Source organism: Microcebus murinus, chromosome 17 (genome assembly GCF_040939455.1).
Source record: "Microcebus murinus isolate Inina chromosome 17, M.murinus_Inina_mat1.0, whole genome shotgun sequence".
Lineage (NCBI taxonomy): Eukaryota > Metazoa > Chordata > Mammalia > Primates > Cheirogaleidae > Microcebus > Microcebus murinus.
Genome location: NC_134120.1, coordinates 36,362,888 through 36,389,362, shown reverse-complemented (window position 1 = coordinate 36,389,362; position 26,475 = coordinate 36,362,888). Strand labels below are relative to the sequence as shown.

The 26,475-nt window shown below is 35.1% G+C and overlaps 1 protein-coding gene across 2 annotated transcripts in view; it reads right to left on the bottom strand.

The window, feature by feature from the left end:
- The window catches only part of CCDC178 (coiled-coil domain containing 178), a 428,206-nt gene that overhangs the window by 288,641 nt on the left and 113,090 nt on the right, over window positions 1-26,475 (bottom strand). For both annotated transcript variants that reach the window (XM_012782579.3, XM_012782578.3), the window contains exons 12-13: window positions 4,589-4,684; window positions 4,318-4,454 (exon numbers count right to left, since the gene is read on the bottom strand). In XM_012782579.3, coding sequence (XP_012638033.1) covers window positions 4,318-4,454; window positions 4,589-4,684 — 233 coding nt within the window. The remainder of the gene's footprint in view (window positions 1-4,317; window positions 4,455-4,588; window positions 4,685-26,475) is intronic.

Genomic DNA, 26,475 nt, shown 5'->3' with positions numbered 1-26,475 from the left:
TTAGGTGTGAAACTATTAGAATTCTAGAGGAAAATGTTGGAAATACCCTTCTAGGCATTGGCCTAGGCAAAGAATTTATAAAGAAGACCCCAAAGGCTATCACAAAAGCAACAAAAATAAACAAATGGGACCTGATAAAATTAAAAAGCTTCTGCACAGCCAAAGAAACTGTCAAGAGCAAACAGACAACCCACAGAATGTGAGACAATTTTTCCAAGCTACACATCTGATAAAGAGCAGATAGCTAAAATCTATTTAGAACTCAGGAAAATCAGCAAGAATAAAATCAAACAACCCCATCAAAAAATGGGCAAAGAACGTGAACAGAAACTTCTCAAAAGAAGACAGAATAATGGCCAACAAACATATGAAAAAATGCTCAACATCTCTAATCATCAGGGAAATGCAAATCAAAACCACAATGAGATATCACTTAACTCCAGTGAGAATGGCCTTTATCAAAAAGTCCCCAAACAATAAATGCTGGTGTGGATGTGGAGAGATAAGAACACTCCTACACTGCTGGTGGGACTGCAAACTAGTTCAACCTCTGTGCAAAGCAATATGTAGATATCTCAAAGCGATACAAGTAGATCTACCATTTGATCCAGCAATTCCAGTACTGGGAATTTACCCAAAACATCAAAAGTCACTTTATGAAAAAGACACCTGCACTCGAATGTTTATAGCAGCACAATTAACACTTGCAAAGCTGTGGAGACAACCCAAGTGACCATCAATTCATGAGTGGATTAATAAAATGTGGTATATGTATACCATAGAGTACTACTCAGCTTTAAGAAACAATGGGGATATAGCCCCTCTTGTATCTTCCTGGATAGAACTAGAACCCATTCTACTAAGTGAAGTATCTCAAGAATGGAAAAACAAGTACCAGATGTATTCACCAGCAAACTGGTATTAACGGATCAACACCTAATTGGACATATAGGAGTAACATTTATTGGGTGTTGGGAGGGTGGGAGGGGGGAGGAGGGGATGGGTATATACAACCAAACGTAAGATGTGTAACATTTGGGGGATGGACATGCTTGAAGCTCTTACTCCAGAGGGGAGTGGGGGCATGGGCAATATATGTAATCTTAACATTTGTAACCCCATAATATGCTAAAATTAAAAAAACCAAAAGAATAATGAGTGTTCCAATCCATGGCCAACATATCCCAACCCCCGCATTGATTTATACCTTGTATAATTTGCCTTAATAATATTAAATGGTCTTCTGTGTAGAGTTATTATATATCTCCTTTCTAGATTTATTCCTTGGATTTTATGTTTTAAAATTATGTTGTAAATTATGTTTCAAAATTTTATTTCCAATTGATGGCTGTTGTTATCTATTGAGGTTTCAATTTTCTAGCTGTCTCTAACTTGGACAATACTACAGAATTTAATAGTTATATAATCTTTTTCACATATAATATATAGCTGTTACCCCCAAGAATAGGCATTTTAAAATTATCTTGGTTCGTCATTTTGTCAAATAATTGCTTATTTTATTAAATACTATTACATTAGGAATTTAGTTATAATAAAACTTTTAATTTATTTCGTTAAAGGTTAATTTTTCTCATCACTGGATCATATTCAAATTATTAACATCTCTCTGATTTACAAATTCCAAAGTGGACTGGCTTCCTACAATGTAACTTAAACTTACAGACTCATAATATAAACCAATTTTCTTTCATGAATTTTAATGAATAGAGCAAAAGAGGATCATATGCAATACATTATGTTTTGCTTTCTTTTCTATTAATATATAAGCCATATAAATACAATTTGTTTTTTTTACCATGTTATCTCTTAATAAAAGTTGATAATAAAAAAGTTGTAGCTTAATAAAAGTTGTTATTTTTGAAATCTGTTAGATAATTTCTTGTTTCAGCATATGGTACTTACTTGTCTTCCCTCTGAGAAAAAAGGAAAATGTATTTTATTCAGGCTAATCATTGATATGACTTGCAAACTTTCTGAAGTGCTGACTACTGACATTACAGTCAGTATAGTCAAACTACTACTAAGTATGCCACCCTATTAGGAAGTTTTTATTTTCTACTATCCTGGGATTTAAATTATTTTTATTTAATTAATTTATAAGAATAACATTGCAGATAGTATTGATGTCCATTTTCATCCTTGTAAAGGCAAATTTTTTTACAACAGGCAGCACATTTCTGTAGCATTAAGAACTGAATATGTATCTATATTTATATCCATGTCCATATCTATTAATATAACTATGTTATACAGGATGTCCCAAAAGTCACTATAAATAGGGAAAATGAGAAATTATAGTTAAATGTACCTTAGTTTACAAAATATTCATTACAAAATTTAACAAAATTTTGCCTTTGTATGGAGACTTTTGGGATACCCTGTATATCTATATATATCTATCCAGGGTCAGCAAGAATTTCTATATGAAATTTAAGCAGTCATATGCTCTCTGCTTATATCCTGATGATTCAAACATAGCAGACACACATTCTCCTTTATTGGTAATATTGCCCAAGAATCACAAGAAGGATTATATCCTATAAAACACCAGAGGGTTCTTAAATTATGAATAATTCATATTGTAATACATAGAAGATCATTTAATTTGGCACTGGATACTAATTATAATTTTTCCATAGGGTAGGAAAATAGAACAGAATCAAAACTACTGGAAGTAGAACATTTTAAACAAAATCATAAAAAAATATCACCAAGTGAAGCACCTTCTCATGCCATAAATGAGACTGGTGATCAGGAGTTTAAGGCACTAGTATTAGATCTTTTTTGCTAAGAGGAAAAAGGGAAGTTAGTGTTATAGCCAGAATTAATACTAATACCTTGAACTTCTGATTATCTGCCTATTATAACTGCTATGCATGTGTGTGTGCATGTGTGAATGTACATTTACATTAGTAAAAGAGGACATTCTTTTGATAGTTAAACCTTTAACTATGTTTTTTTCAAATCCAAATATACAATAAGCTATATTGTATATACATAGGCATTTAGGAAACAATGTATCTACTCATTTAAAAATAGTTGAGAATCAAGCTCAATCATTAATATTCCTTCAAAATTAAAGCAAAGAACAGAACAGAAGCAGAGGGAAAAGTAATTAAGGTTAAAATACATATTCATAGAGGAAATTTCCAAGCCCTGATAAGAAAAATTTCCATATAAGGGTGAACCAGAAACAGTATGAGACTGCCCAATGAGACATGTCTATTCAAAGGACCCTGTGAGATATATTTGGGGTGGGGGTTTGTCCCTTCACCACTGCTAAACTTAATGCAGATATGGAGAAAAATTGATTATACTTACTTTAAAAAAATTAAGAAAAATAAAACATGCCTACCTAAATATAGATGATGGAGTAAAAAGGGAAAATAATGACTACATGTGGACCAGTCTGTAAGTCTCTGTAAATTTATGCCACACATGATGATAGCTTGTACCAGATTGCTGGTGGGCCAATGAAGTGAACAGATTAAAAACATATATACTATGTGGAAAAGTTCTTGTTGATATGTTGAATATGGAGTTTGAAATAGAGGAGTCAAAAAAACTCATTCATTTCTATACCAAGAAAACTAGGTATAGTAGTTGCAGGGGAGAACTGAGGGTTGACTAAAGGAGATCATGAGCTTGATTTGATACACAGTAGTCCCCCGTATCTGTGGTTTCACTTTCAGCAGCTTCGGTTACCTGAGGCCAAATGAGGTCTGAAAATACTAAAAGGCAAATTCCAGTAATAAACAATCCATAAGTTTTAAATTTCAGGCTATTCTGATTAGTGTGATGAAATCACATGCAGTTCCACCCTCTCCCCCCAGGATGTGAATCATCCTTTTGTCTGGCTTATCCACACTGTATATGTTACCTGCTCGTTAGTCACTTAGTAGCTGCCTTGGTTATCAGATTAAAAAAATTAGTACATATAGGGTTTGATAATAACTGTGGTTTCAGTCATCCACGGTGAGTCTTAGAAGTTATCCACCCACAGGACCTACTGTTTTTTAAGTTTAAAGTATCTTTGAGTATAAGAGGATATATCAAAAGGAGATGAGGTGAGAGTACGTAAAACTCATTATTATAAGATCATTTTTTTGTTATTTTGACTTTTCAAAAGGGATGTAGAGTAATTAAAAACACAACATTTGGTAGATAATTAAATAAAATTAAATTAATGATAAACAAAAACACAACTATATCACTCGAGGGACAGAAATTGTAGGGATTCATTATATTTAACATATTGGAAATACGATATAATAAAAAAATTATTTTCAGAATTACCTGTCACTGATTTTAACTTTTACAGCGTTAAGATCCATCAAAAGTTTTTTATTTTCTTCTGACAGTTGAGTATGTACTACTGAAATATCTCCATAATCTTTTGTGACATTAGAAAGCTCAATATCGCATGTTTTTTTCTTTAAGAAAAGAATAATTTATACATGTTTAATTAGCAAAAGGAAAATAACTAATAAAAATTACTTTTAGTTACATGACTTAATATTGGGAAGAGAATGGAGCTCTATTGGGAAGTAGGGAAAGGTAAACTTACTGTGGCATAAAAATCATTAAGTGCTTCCACATATTCCTGTTCAAACATTTTTTTTTTCCAGGTTAGTTGATCATAAGTTTTTCTCAAATCATCTAGCTAAGAAAAAGAAAATGAACAGAAAATAAGTGAATTGTGGAGCTTTTCATTCTTTCATAAACGAAAAAACAGATTATATTTCACTTTGCAGAGCTACTTTAACTTAATAAATATTAATTAAAATAGTATATTGTAACACATTATAGGTTGTTTACATTATGAAAATTGGTGCAAGATTCAGAATAAAATATAGTGAATCGAGTCTAAATCTACTCTAGTGTTTAAATAAATAATTAATCATGATAGAATCTGTTTCAGTTATGTAACATTGAAAGACATCAGAGAATTTTGAGTCACAGTTCATCACATCAATAAATTAAAGTAAAAAAAATATAAATATGGCAACACTTTGCAAAATAGCCATTTAATAAATTCACTAGTTTCCATAGCTTTTTAAGTTAGTACAGAGAAAACTACTCACGTATAATATAAAGGACCAACATTAAATATGAAAATAAACTATGAATGCTGAATTCTTGCTCATTGAACTCAAGAATAAGACCACAGTATTTTTTAACCACCATTATTATTAATCATGTTTTGTGAAAGACTAGCTAATCACAATTAGATAATTAAACCAAACATTGCCATTATAATATTGAACATGAATAAATAATATATCCTCAACTTCAGATGATATGATTAAATATCTAGAAAAACAAAAGATTCCATTTAAAATTACAATAAATGATTTTGGTAAGTGGTTGGATATAAGGATAAGGAAATTAATACCTTTTATCTATAAGAGGAATAGTCTGTTTTAAAAAATACATACTTTAAATGTTTTCTCAAAGATATAGAATATTTGGGAAAAAATTTGACAAAAACCAAAGATGAACTCTGAAGTAAACACAAACTCTTTATTAAAAAGCCCAAATCAAGATTCACATGAAAAGCATGATATGTGATGGAAAGGTTTAACAGAATATTAGTTCTCTTAAAATTATTTCAAAACATAATAAAATGGAGTATTCACTGTTGAACTGAATAAAATGAAGTTCATATAGTAGTAAAAGGTGTGGGAGAGGCCAGGCGCAGTGGCTCACACCTGTAATCCTAGCACTCTGGGAGGCCAAGGCGAGAGGATCATTTGAGCTCAGGAGCTCGAGACCAGCCTGAGCAAGAGTGAGGCCTCCATCTTTACTAAAAATAGAAAGAAATTAATTGGCCAACTAAAAATATACAGAAAAAATTAGCCAGGCATGGTGGCGCATGCCTGTAGTCCCAGCTACTCAGGAGGCTGAGATAAGAGGATCACTTCAGCCCAGGAGTTTGAGGTTGCTGTAAGCTAGGTTAATGGCATGGCACTCTAGCCTGGGCAACAGATCCAGACTGTCTCCAAAATAAAAAAAGGTATGGGAGAATAGCCAAGAGGGATCTGAAAAATGAAATTAATGTTGGAAATTTGCTACCGGATATTAAAATATCCTACCACATCACTATATTAAAGCAAAATTTATTTTTGTCATTGTAATAAAGAGCAGAGAAAAAAACTAGAGGCCAGAAATACATGTGAATTAATATTTTAAAAAGTGGTACTGAAATTAAATGAGAGAGAAATTGTTTAATTAATAGAGCTGGAATAATACAGAATCTGTTTAAAAAAATACAAAGTGGTCTGTCTACCTCACATCTAACTCATATCACAACAAAAATAAAATTTCAGATGGATAAAAATCTAAGTGCAAACAGAAAACATTACAAATTATTAGTGTAATCAATATGAGTTTATTTGTGTAATGTTGGGCTAAAGGATAGTGTAATCTTGTTAAGTAAACCAAGAGAAATGTTGATTTGTTTGACAGCATATTTTATTAAATATAAAAGTCATGTGACAGAAGATACCCTAAACAAAGTTAAAGGAAAAATAAGACCATGAAAAATGTGAAATAAAAGGCCAACATTTTGATATTATGTCCTTGCAAAGGACATCAGTAAAAATGGCAGAGTGAGGTCCCCTGAAAAACTCTCTCCTCCATAAATACAATTAGAAAACTGGCAAAAATCATCAAATCAGCCTTCTCAAAACTCTGGAAATTAACCAAAGGTTTGCAGCAATTTAGAGAGCACTTTTTCAATGAAAACAGCCTAATCCTAGTAAGAAGAATGAACTTGGTGGTATTTTAACTTCTCCTACTTCTTCTTTCCATTTCTACAGAGCCTCTAAGGAAAACAACTCACAATTTGTGGTGAAAATCAGTAATCTGATGGCCACCAGAGGAAGTAGAAGCAGGCCATTCAAAGCCTCATTCTCAAAAAACTGTCATTATTTGACCTGTCTGGTGGATTTTTTGAAGACCTCACTTGCAAAAAATGTCTGTATTTGATTTGATGCAAAACTCATTCAGTACAAAAAGTCTTTCCCCCAGGCATGATTGTTCCAAAAAAAAAAAAAAATTACAGGCAATAGATTAATTTTGTAGCTAAAAATTGTGACAAACAATAGACTAATCAACAAACTTGAAAGACTGGGAAAGATGTTCACAGTGGCTTTGTAAAGCTCCAGCCTATTCCAGGGAGGCTACAAATACCCAAGGATGTATGAAAGCCCTGGGGCTGTTCACATGCCCTCGTAATACCTGAGAAGCTCCTCAAACTCTCACCTATGGCTGACCTTGAGGCTCTATGAAAGCTGGAAGTTAAAACTAAGGCAGAATTGACAACTGCCTGAGTGAGTATTAAAGGTGTGTCTAATCAATCAGACACAGAGCATGGTTTGCAGTTCCTTAAAATGTTAAACATGGAATTATCATATGATCCAGAAATTCTACACCAAGATATATAACCAAAGGAAATGAATACACACACACACACCAAAACTTGTACATCAATGTTAATAGCAGCATTATTCATAATAGCCAAAAGCTCCATTTACTGAAGAATGGACTTAAAAAATGTGACATATTCATACAATGGAAGTAATTCAGCCATAAAAAGGAAGTACTGATAGACTCTACAACATACATGAACCTTAAAAACATTATCTAATTGACATAAGAGACCACATATTGTATGATTACATTTGAAATGTCCAGAAGAGGCAAATCCATAAAGATAGAAAGTAAATTAGTTAGTTGCCAGGGGCTAGAGGGAAGAGAAATTGGTAGTGACTGCTAAAGCCTACAGAGTTTAATTTTGGAAAAATTAAAATATTCTAAAATTAGATAGTGGTTAAGGTTGCATAACCTTGTGAATATACTAAAATCCACTGAATTATGCAATTAAAAACAAAAAGCCAACATGCTTAAGATGCAACGAGATCCTACAGTGTAATGACAAAAGTGAATAATTCTTTGAGACTTTGTTTTTCAAACCATTTCAGAACATTCCTCATTATTTTAGTCATATTTGCAAACTATAACATTTGTATTAATATATTTTCAGTGGTTTTTATGTCAACTCACTTGTTTACATAATTATGTTAAAAATGAAACTATTATTTTTGCAAATTAAAGTCCAGTATCATACACCATAAAGAGATAGTAACTATAAAGATAAAGAAAATAAAAACAACTTTATGAAATTAACAGGATAAAAATAAAATACAAATAGTATTAAAGATATCCAATTTATGAAAAGAAATGCAAAATATATTTCTCTTCGAAGAATTTAATAGCATATGATCAGTAATTAAAGGAACATTTGAAACAATATTTTAATGTCAAGAGATTAAATGAATTATGAAACAATTTACCTGTATATATATTAATAATAATTGTGCTAGATAATTGAACATTAGACTTAATTTCTAACCAAAATGAAAATAGTTTTTTAATAAATTTTTGTTTCAAAACGCCTTGGAAATATTTTTCAGAATTTGTTCAGAAATTGTCAAATTACTTTGTATGACAGCAAACAGATATGCAAGCTTTGTTACCCACTCATCATTACTATTTTTATTATTGTTGAGATGGAGTCTGGCTCTGTCACCAGGGCTAGAGTGCCATGGCATCAGCCTAGCTCACAGCCACCTCAAACTCCTGGGCTCAAGTGATTCTCCTCCCTCAGCCTCTCTCGGATAGCTGGAATTACAGGCTCACACCACCAGCTAAATTTTTCTATTTTTAGTAGAGATGGGGTCTCACTCTTGCTCAGGCTGGTTTCGAATTCTGACCTCAAGTGATCCTCCTGCCTCAGCCTCCCAGAGTGCTAGGATTGCAGGCGTGAGCCACTGAGCCCGGCCATCATTACTATTGTGTTTAGGAAATAAATATGAGAAAACTATGAATTCAGCTTTTCACTAGTGAACATATTTTAACTGTATTCCTCAAATAAAGTTCTAACCAAGTTCTTAGGACAGACAATAAGATACATCCAGTTTGACATATAGAGTTTATTCTGTGGCTTCAATTTGGCAAAATTGTTGAAATCTCTAAATCCCCTTCTGCCTAAAGCAGAGAATTGTCATAGGCAGAATTCGGGCCCCCATGATATGTGTCCTGACATCATGCTTGTAAACACTGTGTTTCCTCGAAAATAAGACAGGGTCTTATATTTATTTTTCCTCAAGAAGACACCGTAGGGCTTATTTTCAGGGGATGTGTTATTTTCCCCTCAAAGCCTCAGCTTGCAGCACACATAGGACGGCTGGGACCTGACAGGGGGAGCCAACCTTGTTGTTAGGGCTGCCCGCACCTTTCCGGTCACCTCTGGGATAGTAGCTGTCACGATGGGGCAGATGAGAAGGGCTGCTCGTCTTCTTTACCACTCTGTGATAAAATGCATGGGTTGTGCAGATACCCTGTGTAGCCACGCCCATCACTAGGTCTTATTTTTGGGGTAGGACTTATATTGCACAAATGCTTAGAAATCCTGCTAGGGCTTATTTTATGGGTAGGTCTTATTTTCAGGGAAACATGGTATGTCAGGTTATAGGGGCAGAGGGATTTTGTAGATGTAATTGTGTTTATAATCAGTACCATTAGATTGGGAGCTCATCCTGGATTGTAACAGTGATTGCATGAGTCCTTAAAAGCAGAACTTTGTCTTGACTGAGGGCAGAAAAAATCAGAGAAATGTGGCAGAAAGAAGGTGGAGTTGGGGAGAGCCACAGCTAAGAAGCATACAGCCAGCCATTGCTGACTTGAAGGTGGGGGGCCTAGAAACTGAAAAGATAATACATTCTCTTGCAATCTTAATGAGATTACAACCTTAATGAGATTAGAAATGATTTATCCTCTGAAGCCTCTAAAGAAGAGCCCAGGCCAGCTGAAAGCCTCATTTCGGCTTATAAGACCCTAAGCAAACTGCTAACCTAGCCACCAGCATTCTGACCTATAGAACCATGAGATAATAAGTAGGCATCATTTTAAGACAATAAAATCATGCTATTCCATTTGTTCAATTCTCCTTTTGTGTCAATTAGGAGTGTTTTAAAAGGTTTCCTTATGTACGATTTACATAATTTTGAAAAGTTTATTTCTAATTAATTTTTTTTTTTGCATTTGTAGTTGGGAGTTTCTCTTTCATTATTTCTTCTAATTGGTGATGTTTGGTTTATGAAGTCAATAGTGTTAATTGGTATTTCGCTAATTTTTGAAATTATTTATGTTAGTTTTATCATTGCGTATATTGGATTTTCCAGGAATGCTATTATTTTATCTGCAAATAGACATATTAGAGGTATTTTTCTTTCACTAATTTTTATGCCTTTATTATCCTTTATCTAATTACATTAGTTAATTTCTCCAGTATAATGTTAAACAGTAGTGGAAATAATTTTGGCATCCTTGCTATGCCCTGCTCTAAATGGAATTGTTGTTAGTTTTTTTTATTACCTTAAATAAAAAGCTGGTTTTAATATTAAATTTCAATTAATTGATTAGTTTTTTTTTTTTAATTTTTTTTTTATTTTGGCATATTATGGGGGTACAGATTTTAAGGTTTCAATAAATGCCCATTTCCCCCCCTCCCCCCAAAAGTCTGAGTCTCCATCATGACCATCCCCCAGATGGTGCACATCTCACTCATTATGTATGTATATACCCACTCCCCTCCCCCCTCCCCCCTCCCACCTGCCCAATACCCTATTACTGTAGTACCTATGTGTCCACTTAGGTGCTACTCAGTTAATACCAGTTTTCTGGAGAATATATCTGGTGCTTGTTTTTCCATTCTTGGGATACTTCACTTAGTAGTATGGGTTCCAGCTCTAACCAGGAAAATATAAGATGTGCTATATCACCATTGTTTCTTAGAGCTGAATAGTACTCCATGGTATACATATACCACATTTTATTAATCCATTCTTGGATTGATGGGCACTTGGGCTGTTTCCACAGCCTTGCAATTATGAATTGTGCTGCTATAAACATTCGAGTGCAGGTGTCTTTTCTGTAGAGTGTCACTGGATCATTTGGGTAGATGCCCAGCAATGGGATTGCTGGATCAAATGGTAGATTCAGTTGTATCGCTTTAAGGTATCTCCATATTGCTTTCCACAGAGGTTGAACTAGTTTGCAGTCCCACCAGCAGTGTAGGAGTGTTCCTCTCTCTCCGCAACCACGCCAGCATTTATTGTTTGGAGATTTTTTGACAAAGGCCATTCTCACTGGGGTTAAGTGATATCTCATTGTGGTTTTTTTTTTGTTGTTGTTGTTTTCTTTTTTTTTTTGAGACAGAGTCTCGCTTTGTTGTCCAGGCTAGAGTGAGTGCCGTGGCGTCAGCCTAGCTCACAGCAACCTCAAACTCCTGGGCTCAAGCGATCCTCCAGCCTCAGCCTCCCGAGTAGCTGGGACTACAGGCATGCGCCACCATGCCCGGCTAATATTTTTTTTTATATATATATATATCAGTTGGCCAATTAATTTCTTTCTATTTATAGTAGAGACGGGGTCTCGCTCAGGCTGGTTTTGAACTCCTGACCTTGAGCAATCCGCCCGCCTCGGCCTCCCAAGAGCTAGGATTACAGGCGTGAGCCACAGTGCCCGGCCTCATTGTGGTTTTAATTTGCATTTCCCTGATGATTAGAGATGTTGAGCATTTCTTCATATGTTTGTTGGCCATGCTTCTGTCTTCTTTAGAAAAATTTCTGTTCAAGTCTTTTGCCCACTTTTTAATGGGGTTATTTGATTTTTTCTTCCTAATTTTCGTGAGTTCTAAGTATATTCTAGTTATCAGTCCCTTATCGGATGCATAGGATGCAAAAATTTTCTCCCATTCTATAGGTTGTCTGTTTACTTTCATGACTATTTCTTTGGCTGTGCAGAAGCTTTGTAGTTTGATCATGTCCCATTTATTTATTTTTTTTGCTGCTGTGATTGCCTTTGGGGACTTCTTCATAAACTCTTTGCCCAGGCCGATGTCTAGGAGAGTGTTTCCAACTTTTTCCTCTAGAGTTCTAATAGTTTCATATCTTAGGTTTAAGTCTGTTATCCAGCGTGAGTTGGTTTTTGTGAGAGGTGAAAGGTGTGGGTCCTGTTTTAGCCTTCTACAGGTGGCTATCCAGTTTTCCCAGCACCATTTATTGAAGAGAGATTCTTTTCCCCAGCGTATGTTTTTGTCTGCTTTGTCAAAGATGAGATGGCTATATGAGGATGGTTTTATATCAGGATTCTCACATCTGTTCCACTGGTCAATATTCCTGTTTTTGTGCCAATACCATATTGTTTTAATTACTACAGCTTTGTAGTATAGTTTGATATCTGGCATATTAATGCCTCCCATTTTGTTTTTGTGGCCTAGAATTGCTCTTGATATTCGGGGTCTTCTTTGGTTCCATACGAAGCGTAAAATTATTTTTTCTATATCTGTGAAGAATGCTGATGGGATTTTAATAGGTATTGCATTGAATCTGTAGATCAGTTTGGGTAGTATAGACATTTTGATGATATTGAGTCTGCCGATCCACGAGCATGGTATGGATTTCCATCTGTTTACATCCTCTGCTATTTCCTTCCTCAGTGTTTCATAGTTCTCCCTGTAGAGGTCTTTTACCTCTTTGGTTAAATATATTCCTAGGTACTTTAATTTCTTTGTTGCTATTGTGAAGGGAATTGAGTCTTTGATTTGGTTCTCAATTAGATTGTTGTTGGCGTATATGAATGCCTCTGATTTCTGTGTATTGATTTTGTATCCTGAGACTTTACTAAATTCATTGATCAGTTCCAGGAGTTTCTTGGTTGAATCCTTGGGGTTTTCTAGATATAATATCATATCATCAGCAAACAGTGAAAGTTTGATCTCTTCTGCCCCTATTTGGATACATTTGATTCCATTTTCCTGTCTGATTGCTGTAGCCAAGACTTCCAGTACTATGTTGAACAGAAGTGGAGATAGTGGGCAGCCTTGTCTGGTTCCAGTTCTAAGTGGGAATGATTTCAATCTTTCCCCATTCAGTATGATGTTGGCTATGGGTCTGTCATATATGGCTTGTATCATTTTTAGGTATGTCCCTTCTATGCCTATTTTCTTAAGTGTTCGTATCATGAAAGGGTGTTGAATTTTGTCAAAAGCTTTTTCTGCATCTATTGAAAGAATCATGTGGTCTTTGTTTTTGCTTCTGTTTATGTGGTGAATTGCATTTATAGATTTATGTATGTTGAACCATCCCTGCATCCCTGGGATGAAGCCCACTTGGTCGTGGTGGATTATTTTTTTGATAAGTGTCTGGATTCGGTTAGCTAAGATTTTGTTGAAAATTTTTGTATCTATATTCATTAGGGATATTGGTCTGTAGTTTTCTTTTTTTGTTGCGTCCTTTCCTGGTTTTGGTATCAGAGTAATATTCGCTTCATAAAAGGTGTCGGGGAGGTTTCCGTTCTTCTCGATGTTGTGGAATAGTTTCTGCAAGATAGGTACTAGTTCTTCTTTGTAAGTATGGTAAAATTCAGGTGTGAAGCCATCTGGACCGGGACTTTTCTTTTTAGGGAGATTTTTAATTGCTGTTTCTATTTCAGCTGTTGAGATTGGTCTGTTCAGGGAATCTATTTCTTCCTGGTTGAGCCTAGGGAGGCTGTGTGTTTCTAGAAATTTGTCCATTTCCTCCACATTTTCCAGTTTGTGTGCATAAAGATTTTTGTAGTATTCATAAATTGTATCTTGTATCTCTTTGAGATCAGTTGTGATATCTCCTTTTTTATTCCTGATGGAGCTTATTAGAGATTTCTCTTTTCTGCTTTTCGTTAGCTTAGCCAATGGTGTGTCAATTTTATTTTTTCAAAGAACCAACTTTTTGTTTTATTAATCTCCTGAATAGCTTTCCTGTTTTCAATTTCGTTTAGTTCTGATTTGATCTTGTTGATTTCACTTCTTCTGCTGGGTTTGGGGTTGGTCTGTTCTTCTTTTTCCAGGTCTTTGAGTCGTTTCATTAAATTGTCTATTTGTGATCTTCTTGTCTTTTGGTTATAGGCATTTATGGAGATAAACTTTCCTCTCAGAACTGCTTTAGCTGTGTCCCAGAGGAGTTGATAACTTGTCTCTCCGTTGTCGTTTTCTTCATAGAAGTTTTTTATTTCTGTCTTGATTTCTTCATTTACGAAGTAATCATTTAGTAGGAGGTTGTTTAATTTCCACGTTTTTGTGTAGAAATGTGAGTTTCTGTTAGGGTTGATTTCTAGTTTTATTCCACTGTGATCTGAGAAGGTACATGGTATGATTTCTATTTTTTTAAATTTCTTGAGATTTTCTTTGTGTCCTAGGATATGGTCAATCTTAGAGAATGTCCCGTGAGCTGATGAGAAGAACGTATATTCAGTGGATTTTGGGTAGAATGTTCTGTAGATGTCTGTCAGACCCAATTGTTCTAGAGTTTTGTTTAAGTCCATTATTTCTTTATTAATTTTCTGTTTGGAGGATCTGTCTCGTGCTGTCAGTGGGGTGTTGAAATCTCCGGCGATTATGGAGTTGCTATTAATCCATTTGCTTAGCTCCAGTAAGGTTTGCTTTATGAATCTGGGTGCACCTAAGTTGGGTGCATATATATTTAAAATTGTTATCTCTTCTTGTTGGACTATGCCCTTCACCATTATATAATGACCCTCTTTGTCTTTTACTACTTTTGTTGGTTTAAAAACTAAATCGTCTGAAATTAGAACTGCCACACCAGCCTTCTTTTGGCTTCTATTTGCTTGGAATATTGATCTCCACCCTTTTATTTTTAGTCTATATGCATCCTTGCAGGTTAGATGTGTTTCCTGAAGACAGCATATACTTGGCCTGTATTTTCTTATCCATTCAGCCAGCCTACGTCTCTTGAGTGGAGAGTTTAAGCCATTCACATTTATTGAGAGAACTGATAGGTAAGGTAGATTACTGATCATTCTGTTGGGTTGGATGTTGTTGCTATGATTTCTGTCTTGAGCCATTGTAATATCTGGCCTTTAATATCTTTGGGTTTTGGTTGTTTTTATATTCGTGGGTTATTTTTATGATGTTCCGTGCATAACGCTGTTTTAAGTACTTCTTGTAGGGCTGGTCTTGTCTTGGTGAATTCTCTGAGCCTTTGCTTGTCTGAGAATGTTTTTATTTCTCCTTCATATACGAAGCTTAGTTTTGCAGGGAATAATATTCTAGGCTGGGCATTGTTTTGTTTCAAAAGAGTGAGAATGGGGCCCCAGTCTCTCCTTGCTTGTAAAGTCTCATTAGAGAAGTCTGATGTTATTCGAATTGGCTTTCCCTTGTATGTTACTTGCTTCTTTTGTCTTACAGCTCTTAGAAGGGCCTCTTTAGTTGATACTTTGGTTAGTCTGATGACTGCATGTCGTGACGTCTTCCTGTTTGCGTTGAATCTCCCAGGGGTCCTCTGAGCTTCTTGAACTTGTATATCAAGATTTTGAGCAAGGCCTGGGAAATTTTCCTCTATTATATCTTCAAACAGCTTGTCCAACCCTTGAGTGTTGTCTTCTTCCCCTTCCTGTAACCCTATGACCCTCACATTAGGTTTCTTCACATAATCCCACAACTCTTGTAGGCTTTGCTCTTTTCTCTTGTTTCTCTGCTCTATTTCTGTGATTGATTTATTTAATTGGAGGGTGTTATCTTCAAGCTCTGAGATTCTTTCTTCTGCTTCATCTACCCTGTTCTTGAGACTTTCCACTGTATTTTGTAGTTCCTTGAATTGATTCTTCATTTCCAGGAGTTCGGTTACACTTTTCTTCAATGTGTCTATTTCTTTTCTCATATCCTGGAGACTTTTTGTGGTTTCTTGGTGTTGGTTGTTGAGTTGTTGTTGCAGCTGGGTGAGTGTTCTTATGTTCCACATACGAAATTCCTCTTCTGTCATATTGGTTGCCTGATTTTGGTCGGTGTCCGTTTCTAGGGGGCTGGTGCTCCTCTTTGGGGGTGTGTTTTCCGTTTGGTTCTTCATATTTCCTGAGTTCTTTCGCTGATTTCTTCCCATGTCGATCAGTTGTTGTTTCTTTCCTTAGGTTATTGTTTGGGTATTCACACACCTTGTTTAGTTTCTCAGGCGTTAGGTGGTGCCTGTGGGTGAAATTGGACCACTCCCTGTATATTGAGTCAGTGGGTGCCGTGGAAAGGCTGTGCAAGATGCCGTCCCTGTCAGTAGGTGGCGTTTGCTTGGAGGAACAGGCTATGGTGTTGATTTTGAGTCCTGTTATCAGCTCTCGTTCTGGGCGGAGCTGGGTTGGGTAAGCCTGCCCTCAGGCCGTTAGCAGGGGTCAAAGTTCTGTTCTCTGCTGTCAGGGCGGGGCTGGAATGGTCCCGCTCAGCCAGAAAGTCTGGGAGTGGGGGTTGGGGCTGTCTGAGACCCGCAGTCTGCAGCAGGCCTCGCTTCTTTCCACCCTCCCCAACTCCGCAGCTACTCCTGGGCCTCTGCCAGCAGGCCAGACCACAAGCTACCAGGCCTCCCCGGACTGTGATGCCGGCGGGGAGTTTCCCTGCACAGGAACGCCACCTGGGTTGGGCGCACGGCCTCCTCCTGGGAGGAGGGTTGCCCTCTAGGACGTCGATCCGCCCCTGGAGGCACACAGACCTCAGTAGGCTGTTCACGTATAACCCTTCTGTGCCCCGGGCAATGCTAGCCCTCGGTGCAGGGGATCTGGTCTGCAGGTCCGACCTCTGGGTCCCAGAGTTCAAACTGTATTCCCACCAGGGAGAGGATTTCCGGTCCTAATTCACCCACAGGGAGCCCAAGCTGGGTCTATGTCTCTCAGCCTCTGAGTCGGCACCGTTTTCATGGGAACACGGTGCCAGCAGCACCTGGGAGGGCGGGCGGGGTCCCAAACGGGAAGGTCCCGTTCCCTGGAGGTGCCTCTGGCTGGTGGCTGTATTGTCTCTCTGGGCAGCCGCGGGTAGGGTCGGCGGAGGGGCGGAGGAGGCAATATGGCGCCTGCAGCGCGGCTCGGGTCTGTGCACACGGAGGTGCCCGGAGGAAGTTGGGAACCTGGTGCCACGTCTGCTACAGGCTCACCGTTGGCAGGCGGCGGCAGTCCCTGGGCTGGTGTCTGCAGGTCTCTCCACCCGCTGGGGAGCCCACCAGCAGTCCCGAATGCAGGGGAGGGGAAACAGCAAATCCACCTACCCTTGCCGCTGGTCTCCGGGCTGCTCCGGTGGTCTCAGCCTCCAGTTCTCCTCCGCAGCCTCCTCCCGTGGAGTCTCCCGGGGTCTCAGGTACCCCTCCTTCCGTCCATTGTCCGCTGTATGCTCGTCTTCTTGCTTCTTTCCTCTAGTTTCTGCTAGAATCTGTCTTTTTTGCAGAGACCCTCTGTCTGGCGGTGTTATTCGTCCGCCATCTTGCTCCGCCCCCCCTATTGATTAGTTTTTAAAATTGGGAATGGGTGTTGAATTTTGTCAAGTCTTTCTGCTTCTCTAAAGAGAAGCTCATATAAGATTTTCTCTTATCTATAAATACAGTGAATTATATTAATAGATTTCCTAAGTTGAAACTTGAATTGTTGGAATAAATCTTATTTGGCCACAATATCTCACATCTTGTCTTAAACATACTCTAATTTTTTGCCCTTACCATTCAACCAAAATATCTCTGATTTAGGTCACCAATGATTTCCATGTTGCTAAATCTAATGATTATTCTTTTGTCCTTATCTTAATTAACTTACACATGCCATTTAAACAAGCTGATTGTACTCTTATCCTCAGACACTTGTTTTCTTTATGTTTCCTGAACATATTGTTGTTTCTTTCTACTTTTCTGGGTTCTTATTCTCAGTTCTTTCTACTGCTTTCTTTGTATATCCCCAAATTCCAAACATTTGAGAAGCTCAGTGCTTAGTCTTTTATCATAAGCTTTATTTATCTAACTGCCAATTCTTAATCGTTATTTAGTTTCTAGTAGGTATCACAAGCTTAACCTTTCTAAAGTTGTACTTCAGATATTCAACCTCTTTATAATCTAGTCTTAACAATTTCAGCTTATGACAATTCAATCCTTTCAGCTTTTTAGGTCAAGACATTTAAAATATGCATTGGAATTATGTATTTATTTATTTTGTGATTGCTGGGTCAAAAAAATGCACATGTTCAGCTTCAGTAGATAATGTCAAAAAATTTTCCCAAACAGTCATACATTTTTTCACTCTCACCTCATGTATGAGAGTTCCAACTTCAAATTAACACTACCATCTAATATTGCCTTTAATTTCTTTTTAATTATAGTCCTATTGGAGGACTTATCCCACTATGGTTTTAAATTTGCATTTTTCTGATGACCGCAACTCAATGCCCCAAATTTTGTGTAAATGTCATTGCCTTTTGTGTCCAAAAGCTTATCATCTAAATCAGGTGCAGATGAAGCTATGGGTATGAACCATCTTGGGGCATAATTTCTCTTTATCTGTGGACCTTTGAAACTAAAGAAACAAATTATGGCCTTCCAATGATCCCAACATACATATACATGTTCACTTCATTAGACAGAAGCCAGCTCCACAAATTTTTTTTGAGATAATCACTTCTCTATTTTTGACTACAATGAGATGGTTGAGGGACAATACCCTTAAATTTCCTTGAGGCTCTCTTATTAAATCAAACCATTCTAAAAGGAACTTCAATTAAAATTGATTGAATATATTTGTAAGTTATACTGGAACATATTAACTAAAATTTTAACACTGATATTAATAATACATAGAAAGTAGGCTTTTTTCCTATCATATAGAAAACCAACACAGCAACTAGAAAATGATTAAATTTACAACCTTGTAACATTTTAATTCCTTAAAGATTCTTACTATTTAATATAAGCAACCAATATTGACTGCATTGACAGTATTTAATACACAGGAATTATCTCTAAAGGCAAACTGTGAAGTACAAGAAATCTACAGGACAATATAAAGATATCATATTTATAAAATTATAATGGGTTGATTCATCTAAGAGTCAATCATATGGCAACAAATGCCTAAAAAAAAAAAGTGATTTTAAATGTTAAATATATGTTATTTATTTCAACGGGACTAAATTGTCTTAGCTCTCCATTTCACTCCAATCAGTTATAAAATTTCCAAAATCTGTCTCTTTTACAATATAGATAATGTTTGCTAAAGAAAAAATCAAAGATTTAGGTAAGATAAAACTATGAATTAGGTCATTAAATATGAAATATCCAATTTCAAATCAAAAGTCTAGTTTATTATATCTCAAACAAGAAACCGTACAATTATATCAAAGTATGTGCCTAAGCCATCCACACAATTTGCCATCTTAACCGTAGCTGGCTATGCCAACAGTGAAGAAGCCTGGAGAGTGAGTGATGATGAAATCACAAAAGGTGTTTTCCACGGCTTGTTGAGAATTGAATATTTTTCCTTACAAGAAGTGGTCCAAAACCTGGAAGAAGTGGTGGGCAGTTGGTGCAAGCTCTGGTGAGTACAGTGGATGACAGAGTTTACAAGTCTAGCTTCTGTAGTTTGAGCAGCATTGTTTTTTGCAACAAGTGGTCTTGCAAGAGGATTGGCCTATCTCTGTTGGTCAATCTCAGCTGCTTAATTGCAAGGATCCTCATCATTTCATCCAACTGGTTGCAGTAGACATCAGTTGTAATAGATTGGCCAGGTTTCATGAAATTGTAGAGGATGATGCCAGTGCTGGACCACCAGATACCATTAGTTTTTTTTTATGAATATTTGGTTTTGGACTGTGTTTCAGCACTTCATCTTTATCCAGACATTATGGTGAATGCTTGTGATTGTCAAAAAGAATCCATTTTCATCACACATAACAATATGGTATGGAAATGGTTTGCCTTTATGTTGTGACAGCAAAGAAAGGCAAGCTTCAAGATGATTATTTCTCTTCTAATGCTCATTAAATTCATGCAGTACATATCTATCCAGCTTCCTTACCTTGCTAATTTGTTTGAAATGGTCCAATATTGTTGGAATAGTAACGTCAAACTTGCCACTAATTCACAGGTATGTGGAGATGGATTTGCTTCTACTACAGGTTTCAGCTCATCATTATCCATCCTTGGTCTCCAGTCACCCATATGGCTCATTTTCAAGACTAAAATCACCAGAATGGAACTTCTCAAACCATTAACATACTGTACACTCACTAGCTACAGCCTTCCTAAACACTTCATTGATATTTCAAGCTGTCTGCACTGCACATAACTCATATTAAAAAATAACGCAGATTTTTGACTTATCTATGGTTTCACAAAATTTGCTCAAAAAAAATTTCAAAAGATAATCACAAGCCAAACCATGTGTTTGAAAGAATGAGGATGTAACTTCACACACACACACAAAAAAAAACCCCAAGAAGTGAAATGTCAGAGATATCAACTGTCAAACTTAGTACTTAAGGAAATCAGACATTCCATACTCAATAACCTAACAATAAGCAAATTAAATCACAAATTATATTGAAGGAAAGAACTTCTACAGTGAAATCAGCAAGAATCATTATGTAGTTTTGGTTCTGTTTAAAATGATGTCCAAAAATTCTTTTAGATTCCAAAACTATGTAACAATATCTAAATTATGTAATTAGGTAAAGAACAAACATAGTACAAACCCAGCTTGTCAATTGTGAACCAGTAGCCATACAAGTTTCGATGTCAATGGATAAGTCTTATAACTTTAACTTAAAACTTTACAGAATTAATGATATGAAAGCCAACCAATTCATTTAATGACAATGCCTTTTAAAAAGTGAGTTGAAAAAGGCAAAGTTAAGGTTTTAAGAAATTTGGACAATTTGAAAATGCTGGCAAATCATTTAAGCCTTAGCAGAATGATAAGATATATAATTCTTACCTGTGCTTTGGTCCTACTGTATGACATAATTCAACTTTTATTAGTTTTTGATCACAATAATATTTGGCCAAAATAAGTAGTTATGTTAAATTAAAAAATTTTAGAGATATTTATAATAACTTTGTTTATAATACTTAAAACTTGAAAACATCCTAACTGGCCAATAACAAGAGTTTAAGAAACTCTAAAGTAATTAAAATTACATTGTAAAATGTAAGATAATATTGCAATGTTTTTTTATATAGTATAAGAATAAATATGCCATCAATTACTGTACACATATGATAATATTATTTTTAAGATATATTACAAAACCTGTGTCTCTGTATAAAACAAAAATTAACAGTGACTATATCTGGATGGTGAGATTATAGATCAGTATTTTCCTCTATGTTTTTGAGTATATTCTAAAGTTTGAGGAATGAGCATTTAGCATTTGTGCCATTCAAACTATCTCTTAAAATAATTTTAGATCATAGTTTATAAAATGAATCCTATCAGATTTTATGAGTGTATAAAGAAGAAAACAGGATCCATTTATAGTAATTGCAGTGGAATGTGGTGTGAAGAGGGGAGACTCTGACTGTAATGATCTTAAGTGAAAAAGCAAAGAGAGAAACTGGAGACTGCACATACAAAAATGCATTTCAAGGAGTTTGAAGCGAAGTAGCTCTTGGGAAAGAACTAATATATACAAATGTACATGTATATTCACATACATATATAAGCCTTAAGCATTCTAACAGAAAAGTGAAAAGTAAAAAGAAACAGAATAAGCCTAAAGAAACAAGAAGGAATTATAACTATAAAGCACATATTAATATGTTAAAGATTTAAATACTGTAGAATTATCAAATCCAAGAGCCATCTTTTTTTAAAAAAATCAATCATTAAAAATTTGAAAATCTAATTTAAAAAGTGACATATATACAATTAGAAAGAAGATGCACAGAAAATGTCAGAGTCCTTTATATCATACTATGGTATTACATTTGAACATTTAATCCTTTTAGATTACTTTTTGGGCCATTAAAAATTAAAAATGAACTTCAAGAAGAAATATATAACCTGATAAGAAAATCATGTGATGAAATATAACAGTTGCTCATGAAAAAGAAAATAATTCAAACATCAAGGTGTCCTATAAAATTTTTAAGAAAAAGTTATTTAAATATATATTAATTTTCCAGGTAATAAGAAAGGAAAGAAAGCTTCAAATTCATTTTTTTTTTTTTTTTTTTTTTTTTTTTTTGAGACAGAGTCTCGCTTTGTTGCCCAGGCTAGAGTGAGTGCCGTGGCGTCAGCCTAGCTCACAGCAACCTCAAACTCCTGGGCTCGAGTGATCCTTCTGCCTCAGCCTCCCGGGTAGCTGGGACTACAGGCATGCGCCACCATGCCCGGCTAATTTTTTTATATATATATCAGTTGGCCAATTAATTTCTTTGTATTTATAGTAGAGACGGGGTCTCGCTCTTGCTCAGGCTGGTTTTGAACTCCTGACCTTGAGCAATCCACCCGCCTCGGCCTCCCAAGAGCTAGGATTACAGGCGTGAGCCACAGCGCCCGGCCTCAAATTCATTTTTATAAAGCTAGCATAATCCTGATAAGAAAATATATCAAATATAGCACAAATTAGGAACACTGGAATACAGACTCCCTTATCAATATGAATGCAAAATATTAAATAAAATACTTGCAAACCCAGCAGTAAATTAAAAGAACAATAAACCATAAACAAGCAGAGTTCATCCAATGAATTTAAAAATGGCTAAATATTAATATAATACATCGTCTCAATAGGTCAAATGAAAACCTCTTCAAAATCAACTTCACATATTATATCACAAAGCATTTTCTATAAATCAACATCCATTCCTATACAAATTGTTTTTATAACCTGAGTATATTAAAATAAGCTTTACCATGATAATGAGTATATATCTGAAATCCATAGGTAGGTAACAGTAAACATTTCTTTAAAATAAGAGAAAAGACAATAAAAACTAATTTCATAGTTGTCCATTTAATATCTTTTATATATGTCACATAAAAATACACATAAGAAAAGGATTGAAATACTATGATAAAAAGAAAATTAGTGATATTGTACTTTTATAAATGTTATCACATTTTATGTACTCAACATATGAATATTGTGTAATGAAAGAATATTGTTTTCATAGTCCAGACTATTGGATTGTAGTTGGCTCTACTGCTTAATGGCTTTGTGTCTGTGACAAATTTACTCAGCCTCTCTAGGCTGGTTTCCTATTTGGTAAATTGTTAGTATCAGAAATTATTATTGTCTTATCCATTTTTGTGATGTAAATTGCTTATGAAAGATTTTGAGGCAAACATATAAAACAAGAGGCATAGTTGGATGGCTGTTTTGTGGTGTTGGATTTACACCATATATCTAGACCAATACGTTAGTAATGAAAATTCCCTTTGTACTAACAGAACAATATTTAAAAATTGTGAAAACACCAGCTTATATACAAAAGGAATCTAATTATATACAACCTTTATCTGAAAACTGAATTACTAAAAAATAATTTTGTGTGCCTATGCCATTGTTCAAGAAAATATGAAAATCATAAATATTTCTAATTCCTTAAAGTTTATTGCCTTATCAAATGATAAAACAAAATTTAGATGGCTTTTTATATCATAAGAAATTAAAAGTTACAGATAATTAAATTATTTTCTATAAATGAATTTCTGAACTATGGGAGCAGAGTATAAATAAACATGGGAAAGGGATTTTTATGTAGAAAACCTTTACTGTAACATTTAAAAAGAATTTGATCTTGATATTATTTAAAAGTACTTAACCAATTTCAAGATATTTTCTGATTACAAAAGCCATTGTTTGTGGAAAAGAAAAGCGAAAATGTGTTTTCATAAATCCAACAATACAAATTAGAGAAAAGTATATGTTAATTAGGTAAAGACTCTAAATTAGAAGAATATGCCTTGAAATTTAAAAAAATTAGTCAAGATGTATGTGCAGTTAGGCAGCATAAATCTTTTATTTTTCTTTTGAACTAGAAGTTTCAATTACATAACAAAAAATAACTCATGACAATAGTGCACATCATTGCTTTTAATCGAGTGCTTAACATGTCCTCTCTGAAAATCTAGTTTAAAGGTTTTTATAATGAGCAAAATGCAGAAAAAGTTAATATATCTAAATTTCATCATGTTATCATATTCCCTAGATAGTATGATAGTCTCAAATGATTCCTATAACTGAAAAATACTACTAACCTTATAAATACATTCACAATTCCTCATAAAAATGGCATTTTGTTACAACATCAAATTAAAGAGGGCCAGACTTAACATTTTAGAAATGATCAAAAATATTTTAAAAAATAATTATAGGTTTAGTAATAAATTTTTCCTCTTTGAAAATATTTTATTAATTGTGATATTTTTATAGATTACAAATTTCAGCATGATTAGTAAATTGAGGTCTTAACTCTTTGACAGCACTATATAATATTTAATAGTAGTCCCTGGCAAGGATTTATACATTTCAGAAAACTACATGCATTCTTTTAAATTATCAAGGTTTATGTAAATGGCTATGCTCTACACTCTACCTCACTAAGTTCTTCCCAGGCTCACAAGGTGTAGGTTTTTTCCTCTGTTTATTCTCCTTCTCTTCCTTCCTCCCTCCCACCCTCCCTCCCTTCTTTTCTTCTTCCTTCTCTGTATATTCTACTTCTCTTCCTTCTTCCTTCTCACCCTCCCTTCTTTCCTTCCATTTATTCATTGATTTACTCACTTGTTCAACAAGCATTTATTGAATGCCTAATATGGGACAGGCACTGGACAAACTATGCAGAGATAAAACAAGAATTACAATGTATCTCCTGCCCATAAAAACCTTATATTCTAGATTCTGGTTATTAGTCCTTTATGGATGTATAGCACACAAATATTTTCTCCCATTCTGTAGGTTGTCTATTCACTCTATTTATTGTTTCCTTGGCTGTGCAGAAGTTTTTAAAAAATGTAATCAAGTCCCATTTATTTATTTTGGTTGTTGCTGTTGCCTTTGGGATCTTCTGCATAAATTCTTTGCCTAAACTGATATCTAGAAGAGTTTTTCCAACATTTTCTTCTAGAACTCTTGTAGTTTCATGCCTTAGGTTTAAGCCTGTTATCCATCTTGAATTAATTTTTGTGTGGTAAGAGGTAAGGATCCTATTTCAGTCTTCTATATGTTGCTATTCAATTTTTCCAGCACCGTTTATTGAATAAGGATTATTTTCCCCAGTGCATATTATTGTCTGCTTTGTCAAAGATCAAATGGCAATATGAGGATGATTTTATATCTGGGTTCTCTGTTGTGATCCATTGGTCTATGTCTCTGTTTTTGTACCCCACTACAATGCTGTTTTGGTTATTGTAGCCTTGTTGCATTGCTTGAAGTCAGAAAAAGTGATGCCTTCTGATTTGTTGCTTTCACTTAAGGTTTTTTTGGCTATGCAGGGTCTTTTCTGGTTCCATACGTAGTGTAGAATTATTTTTTCTAGATTTGTGAAAAATGACATTGGTATTTTAATGGGGATTGCATTAAATCTGCATATCACTTTGGGTAGTTTAGGCATTTTAACAATGTTGATTCTGCTGATCCATGAGCATGATTTGTTTTTCCATTTGTTTACATTCTCTGAGATTTTTCTTCCTCATTTATTCATAGTTCTTCTTATAGAGGTCTTTCACCTCCTTGGTAAATGCATTCCTAGGTACTTTGCTTTCTTTGTTGCTATTGTAAAAGGTATGGAATATTTAATTTGATTCTCAGCTTGATTGTTGTTGGTATATAGAAATGCTACTGATTTCTGTACATTGATTTTTAACCTGAGACTCTGCTGAATTTATTTATCACTTCCAGGAGTCTCTTGGCAGAGTCTCTGAGGTTTAAATCAAATATCCCCATTAAAAAGTGGGCAAAAATTATGAAAAAAGCTTTTCAAAAGAAGATAAAATTGACCAATGAACACATGAAAAAATGCTCAATATCTCTAATCATCAGGGAAATGCAAATCAAAACCACAGTGAGATACCACCTAACTCTGGTGAGAATGGCTTTTATCAAAAAGTCCCCAAAAAACAGATGCTGGCATGGATGCAGAGAGAAAGGAACACTGATACACTGCTGGTGGGACTGCAGACTAGTACAACCTTTATGGAAAACAGTATGTAGATTCCTCAAAAAACTAAAAGTAGACCTACCATTTGATCCAGCAATCCCACTACTGGGTATTTAATCAAAAGGAAAAAAAAGCCATTTTATTAAAAAAAAAAGACTTGCATTCGAATGTTTATCGTAGCACAATTCACAATTACAAAGATCTGGAATCAATCCAAGTGCCCATCAATTCATGAATGGATTAATAAATTCAGGATATGTAAATCATGGAGTACTAGTCAGCCATAAAAATTGAATTAAAACCTTTTGTAACAACCTGGATGGAAGTAGGAACCATTCTCCCAAGTGAAGTATGGTAACAATGGAAAAACAAACACCACGTGTACTCACTATTAAGTTGGAACTAACAGATCAGTATTCATGTGCACATATGAAAATAA